Below are 7,549 nucleotides of genomic sequence, written 5' to 3' on the forward strand. Positions count from 1 at the left end.
AACAGAATCTTCATACACCAACTTTGTGCAACAAACTGCGCCCTCAATCCCAAATAAGTTGAAATCGGGTATATAATCCGCACTTTTCCATTTAAACCCAAATTATGTCATCATCACACCAAAATAAAATAGAAGTGAAAAGTAAATCAAATATATAAAGATAAAGAAAATAGTGATAACTATATAGATGCCAATAAATAAAAAGGTGAAAAGGAAGAAAATTGCTGCAACTATTGGACTTACTAAGATCCTGCTAAATTGTCTGGACAGAAAAATAAAAATGAAGAGCCAGGAACAGCAAGCTGAAATTGAAAATGACATAAGGAAAGACAAAAAAAAAGAACAGTTTTATCTCCTAAATTCGCATCAACCTATGTTAGCACATAAGTTAATTTGTATCTTCAATAGCATCAAAGTATACAATGTCATGCATTCTGATCATAAACACTGAAATATTATCACAAAGTCGGATTTCGCTACAAGTTGATCCAATGCACAGCTTGTTTGTTACTATTTCCAAGCCGAAGCAACAGTCAAGGTCTTGTCTTCCCACCCGAAATGGAGTGCAGCAGCCTCCTCCTTTACTTTGTACCTATCACTATATTGCTTGATAAGATCCTGGATCGATTCGTAGACATTTCGGCTAATTGGGCATGGAGTGAAACCAGCCATCATCATCCTAGCTCTCCACTTTCCTGCAACTTCATAACGCTCTATTCGCTCCAATCCCTCACATGCAACAATGTTTATGATATCACGTGCAAGACATTGCCGTTCCACGTTAACCCTCTCTTGGCTATCCCTTGAAAGAGTAGCATCGAGAGACTCAAATACAGCAGAATAGTAGTTGTAGACTTCTGCAAACCTTTGTAGAAACGGTGCGGTGTTAGTGTTCATGTCTTGCTCAACCACTGTTACCAGCTTAGGTTTTAAGCTCTTCACCATCCGAAGAAGTTGGTCTCTTTGGTTTACTGTTGATACACTTTCATCGGGCATGTGATGAAGCTGGAAGGCAAAGTTCACTATAACAGCTTCGCCAGGTCGGCGATTTAACATTTCCGGGGTGACTAATGCAGTGTTCGAAGGCACTGCTTGGAATTCAAAAGAGATGTTAAAATCTTTTGCTAGCTCAGCAAGCCTTAGACCGATAACGTCAAGGCCTCCAATAGCACGCTGGACAGATTCAGGGTCATCTACCCCAGTTAACCTCAAATGAGGTGGCTTACCGGGCATACTAGCCAATGTCTGCAATAAAGTGTAATATTGACTTCCTTGGTTAATGTCAAAATCTACGATGTGAACTCTTTTCTCATCTTTAAAAGCCTCTAGGATCGCACCGTTTGCTGCCATAAAACCAAACCTAAAGTATGGACATACTTCAAAGAGGACTTGCATAGCAGAGAGTCTTTCGGAAGACGGGGCTTCTTTGCATTTTAGAGCTTTATAAAGACCTTTGCCAGATGTCGCCATTCGAGCTGCAAGAGCTTCTACCAGATAAGCTGCAGTTCTTTCAAGAGGATCTCCCTGGATGGAAACCATCTGCCTGAGCTCATTAATCATAAATGACGCTTGTTCAATGTTCCCGTCTTGAATAGCAGCAGCACAACTAAAAAGCATCTGCTTTGGAGTTTGAGGAGCAGTGACGGATATTTCCTTGTAGCTACTACTGCTACTGATATTAGAATCTGCAGATGTTGATTCCTTGGGAGAGTCATTAAGTTGGCTAAACCATTCACCATCTATGTCCATACGAGCAAATACATCATCTCCTTCAACTTCCTTATCATCAAAAAGTACCCTCTCAAGTTCTTGAAGCTTCATTGCCACCCTTCCATCATCATACTGTAACGAATCTGGACTTCGATTGACAAAGTCTCCAGAATCATAACTAACCTGACACACATTGTAATCTCTTGATGTGTTTACAAGTTCTTCCGAAGGTGAAGGAGAGTCGAGCAGATACTTAGGATCATAACTGTCTGTGCTGCTAGACTCGGTTGCACACATAATCCCACGTGCATTTTTGGTGTACATGGAGGATGTTGACAAGCCAGAGTTATCGTTGTGACCATTTGGAAAATAGAGCTTCCCGTTTCCAATTGATCTTACAGATCTAACTAAAGACATGGTTCACTTATTATACTTATTCTCAAAACAAAGCTGCTTGAAGTTTTTCCTTACAAAAACTGCTACTCGATTCAACCAGAAACTGGTGCGTGATCCCCGTAAATATTCTCTCTGCTTCTGAAACATCAAATAGACACACAGTCCGATTAGACAAAACAAACCAGTAATGTAAAAGAAGACAATATTAAAAGACAACTAATGGGAGAATCTGAATATAGTTAGGTGGTGAAATAATAGAAGATATATGCATTGTTGCTTATATGATCCCTTATTGCACTGAATATCAACTCAGGGGACAAATGATCCAGCATATGAGATAGAATGCAGCAGGAAACAGAAGATTCAGCAGCATAAAATGATTTTAGTTAAAGAAAATGTACTCTCCTCTCCACAACTATTCAAAATACTTCGAGCTTTTTAGTTTCAGGAACCATATCTATGAGACCAATGGAATTAAAAGCTACTCATCAATGATAGCAAGTCGTCTCTGTGACAAACAGTATCAACTCCTAAAATCACTAAAACGTTTCAAGCTTAAAAAGAATTCTGAAGAAATACCACTGCTATCTATGCAACAGTCTAGGACTTTCAATCATCCAAAATGGAGCATACTACTATATTTTGTGCGAGACTCCTGCAAAATTTAGGTCTTACTTGTGTGTAGTTGGGAGTTTTCCTTATTTACCACTCATGCTCCTTCAACACTTGAAAAGACGAAGAAGAGGAAATTTAATATAACCAGTTCTTGCTTTTGAGACAAGGTATATATTAAAAAATTGGAAGCAAGAAGGGCTTTAGCCTATTAGAGAATCAACAAAATACCAAAAAGAACATAATACCTCAACAAGAATAAAATAAATATTCCAAAACACTTTGATTTCTACAGATCTATCCTCCTCCTTAGTCCTGAGAATGAATATGGTAATCACAAAAAAACATACTGGAGAAGTGTGAACTCTAACTTCTGAAGAGCAATTAAGGACAGCAACATGATCCATAAACAGATTGTTCTACACAGTTTGTTAACAGATAAGGAAATTCACTTTAAAAGAAACTTATATCAAGAAAATATTCAGATGGTTCTACAAAGTTTGTTAAAAGATAAGGAAATTCACTTTAAAAGAAACTTATATCAAGAAAATATTCAGATTCCAGCTACCAAATTCAGAACAAAAAACTAAGCAAACATCAGAAAACAAGAGAAACACCAAAACAGTATAATTCAAAGAAACCAAGCCAAATTTACCTGTCTAGTTGAACTTAAATTATTGGCTTTAGAGAGAAAAATCAACAACAGCAATCTGCAAATTTCATATGTGAACAGACAAAGATGAATTTTCAGATTTGGCTTAGAGTAAAAGAAAAGCAAACCCTTTAAGACTTTGACTATGGTAGAGAGAAGAAATAAACAAAAAGAGCAAGTGAACAGATAAATACCCTTTTATGGTATATTACCAATAAAAATATCTTGAGTAGGTACAAATCCAGCAAGCACAAAGATTAAACAATTTCCATGAGATACATAGAAGAAACTTTCAACTAAAAACCAAAAACAATTTAATCTTTGGTGCTAAAAATTCAACCTTTATGAAAAGATCAAACTTTCAAGACTTTAAAGAGAATTGAAACTATTGGAATTCAAGAAAAAGGAATGAGAACACTTACACCCTTTTAATTATTTTATATACTTGTAGAGAAGCTTCCAAAAATACCAAGAAATTCAAACCCTTTTACTTTTTCTGGTTCCTCTTGCTTTCTACTATAGTAGTATTAATATTTTTCTTTGTCTGCATGTAAAATACCAACTTGTCTGACTATCTACAAGAACAAGTTGATTGTGTGTGTGTGTGTTAAATACAATGGGTAAACTGTCAGTGTGATCCATGCCTGTTTTTCAATTTGTCCCCACACGACAAATTAATCATCACCATTGAATGAAAATCTAAGGGACTATATTTCATTGTTACATGTGAGATAAGCATAGTGAACGCGTGTACGAGATGATGTTTTCATTTTTTTCTTTTTCTTCTTTTTGTTTCATTATCGTTTTCATTGTGGTTGGTGACGTTTGAATGCATGTCATGTTTACTGCGAATTGACGAATTCAAGACATACTCCTTCCGTCTCAATTTACGTGGCACAATTTAGTTGGGCATAATATTTAAGAAAAAAATATTTTTTTTTAAAATTTATGGTTCAAAATAAAACTTCGGTATTTGTTTGATTGTAAATCATCTTATTATTAAGGGTAACTTTAATGTTAAATTATTTCTAAATATAGAAATATGACATTCTGTTTGAGACAGACTAAAAAGGAAAGAGTGTCACATAAATTGGAATAGAGAAATTATCAATTATTTCCTCCTGTTCAAATAAGTGTCCACTTAGTCTTTTTAGATTGGTTCAAAATAAGTATTCACTAACATAATTAAGAAAGAATCAGATAAGCAAGTTTTTATGTAATAAAAAACTATAAGAGTAGTTTAGTCATATTATATATTTTTGCTTAGGAGTTAGTATTTTCGTAATTATAAAAAGCTAAGTAAACACTTATTTGAACCGGAGGTAGTGCTAATATATTGATTTTTGTCGCATAGTTAAATTTAGTGATATATGCTCTGTAAATTTTAAAGTTAAATGGTAGATATCATTTTTCAGCTTTTACTTCAATTTTTAAATTTAATTTTCATTAAATATTATCCAGTCATCAACTTAATTTGGTGTAAATAAACAGTAAAATAAGCATTTTGTCCCATTTTAAGGCGATCTTAATATTTTTATACAATTTTATCAATAACGTATTTCATGTTAATCTATTTAATTTTAAAAAATAATTCTTGTAACCATTGAAATTTTAAACTTGTTTGTGATACTTCAATCAAACTTTTCTAAGTAAGAATACTTCAAGTCAGCAACGAACCAGAATTTTATACAAGCAAATAAATAACAACAGTTACCAACAACAGATGCAGACTCTCCAAAGAATGTGGTGCAGTAGGTGGGGTTGCTTCTCCTTTAATCAGAGGTTTCAGTTTTGAGTCCTAGGCATGGAAAAATATTTGATTAGAAGCGCTTTTTTAGAATGGTACTTATGCAAGACAAATCCGAATTAATGAAATTCCGTGATAATGGACAATCGGATAGGATTTTAAAAAAAAAAAAAAAAAACAGATGCAGACTCAAGTACTCTCATATCTAATACTATATAATTTAAAGTAACATCTTATGTTCTAATTATCATCATTAAAAATGAGACAACAGAAGTATTTGTATTATTATCTTTTAGAACGGGGGATATATTGTTTATTTTTATTCTTGGTGTGGGGACAATATTACCCTCAAAGAGAAACTAAAAAGGGCAAAATAGACATTTGATGGACTTAGGAAGGAAGTGGTTAAACATGGTAGGGACCAAATGCAAACTGTTGATGCATTAAGCTTGAAGGAAATTTCCCTTTCTCAAGAAATTGACAATGTTACCCTCATAAGTAGTGTTTGAACCAAAGTGTGAAACGAATCTTTTGTGGTATTTTACCCCACAAGAACATTCTAATTTTAAAGCATTAGAAGTCATGGTCATCCATTTACCTTACCTTATCCACAAAGTAGGTTTTCAAAGTGCAAATTGACATATTATTAATCAGAGAAAGTAACAAAGTTATTTTACTTATACGTGTGATTCTGATAATGGATATCGAAGCAAATGTCGCACTCGGATAAAACTTGATTACTCAGCAATTTTGGATAACGAGTCAAATAGTGACTCTTCCAGAAATAGGATATCAAAATGATATCTTGTCAAAGGGATGAAACATGATGTTAGGGAGCAAAAATAGTTTAAGTATTATAATAACAGAAAAATCCGTATTCAATGTATAAAATCAATAAACATATAATTATATATTATGGGTTTACACATAAATTTTTACAAATTAATTATAGTTATTTGTTCATTTTATCAGTTAATCATGATGAGTTAATATAATTTCGTACAAATATCAAATGTGAGCAAACATTTTCTCAAGCGATATATGGATTGTATTGGATTAATGATGCTGCTATTTTATGTGATAGATAGTGAACGCCCATAGTTTCTTGTTACTATAGTTATGCCCCACAGCAAATTTGAACTACAATTTCCTTCTTCTGTTGTGCCAAAACATTTCTCGATTGTAAATAAGAAAAAGAAAATACTTCTCTATCTTGATTTGAATTTTCTGTAATCCTTTACATAATCATCAATTGGTTGAACTTCCTCGACATGCTCTATAGAAACTCCAACTCTAAATCATCCAAGACTTCTCTACAAATCTTTAATTATCTTGTTCTGCATATTTTTGGTTGGCTCTATGGTCAAATTTCTCACCATAAGTTTTTCTATCTCTTTCTTTGTTGTTAGTACTAGATTTTTTTTTATTATCTTTGTTATTGTCGTCAATAGTTTGTAAGAGATTCGGACAAATTCCTAATCCTTCGACCTTAACACCAACAAATTAGTAAGCTTAAGCAAGTAAAATGAAATTTTGTTTCCCGTCACTATAAGGCCAAGTATATTTAAGTTAAATTTTATATATGGGACATATAGCTCAAAACATCTAAATAACATTTTTAAGTTATCAACAATACAAGTTAACGAAGACCATTGCATAACTTTAATTTACCATAAAACTTTAACTAGCGACCACAGAGATTAAGAACATGTATAATACCTTTTGAGATGTAAGGATTGCGGTATTAATCTTAGTCTAATATCCTACCTAGCTAGACAAGAAAAACCAAGATATTATTCTTCAATCTCGTATATTTGTCTCTTTTTGCCAACCACAATTTATTAATTACTCATATATATCAGCATGTCCTAGGCTATAAACATAAACTATGATGCTTAAGTGAAGTAATAATATTGTCCAAGAAATGACTGATGATATGGTTATGCTTTAATAATATTGTTGAAGGAAAAGAAATACTGCATATGGACAGCTCACTCATTTCCAGCTGTCAAAGTTAGTTAAAGGCAGTTAAGTAGTTAGATAGTTAGTGTAAAGTTAGTTATTGATCTACACGGTTAAGGGGTTAATGATCCTTCTAGTTGAGTGTGTATACACTATATATACATTGTTATGAGCTGATCACAATCACGAGTTGAATATAAAATTCTATCTTCTCCTTCTTTGAATAACTGCTACTCCAGATTTCCGTTTTGCATGAACTTCCATTACTAAGCATGGAAGGTTTCTTTACACTTTGATCTTCATTTCACAACATGGTATCAGAGCAGGACGTTTTTCCTATATGATCTTGAGTCAATCACAATCAAAAAGAAGTTCTGGATACCCAGATCTCAATTGCATTCAAAAGTTTATTTCTGTTTTGCTTCTGCTAATATCAAAGTCAAGATTCTGTGAGTGTTCAACCAAGAACA

At 33.4% G+C, this 7,549-nt stretch overlaps 1 protein-coding gene across 4 annotated transcripts; it reads right to left on the minus strand.

Moving 5' to 3' along the window:
- Nucleotides 1-212: 212 nt before the first annotated feature.
- On the minus strand, nt 213-3,953 carry LOC132033994 (scarecrow-like protein 1). Of its 4 annotated transcripts, none has more exons than XM_059424195.1 (3): nt 3,793-3,953; nt 3,374-3,428; nt 213-2,244 (listed from the first exon to the last, which is right to left on the minus strand). In XM_059424195.1, the coding sequence occupies exon 3, from the start codon at nt 2,125-2,127 to the stop codon at nt 511-513; it is 1,617 nt and encodes a 538-aa protein (XP_059280178.1). In that variant the 5' UTR covers nt 2,128-2,244; nt 3,374-3,428; nt 3,793-3,953; the 3' UTR covers nt 213-510. The 4 variants fall into 4 exon arrangements, with proteins under 4 accessions (XP_059280178.1, XP_059280180.1, XP_059280179.1 ...); XM_059424197.1 differs by lacking the exon at nt 3,793-3,953 and adding an exon at nt 3,583-3,780; XM_059424196.1 differs by lacking the exon at nt 3,793-3,953 and adding an exon at nt 3,565-3,780.
- Nucleotides 3,954-7,549: the final 3,596 nt, after the last annotated feature.

The sequence above is a fragment of the Lycium ferocissimum genome, chromosome 10 (genome assembly GCF_029784015.1).
Source record: "Lycium ferocissimum isolate CSIRO_LF1 chromosome 10, AGI_CSIRO_Lferr_CH_V1, whole genome shotgun sequence".
Lineage (NCBI taxonomy): Eukaryota > Viridiplantae > Streptophyta > Magnoliopsida > Solanales > Solanaceae > Lycium > Lycium ferocissimum.

What these genes read in the sequence shown, in the direction of transcription:
- LOC132033994 (XM_059424195.1), bottom strand. Translation starts at nt 2,127, where the DNA reads ATGTCTTTAGTTAGATCTGTAAGATCAATTGGAAACGGGAAGCTCTAT.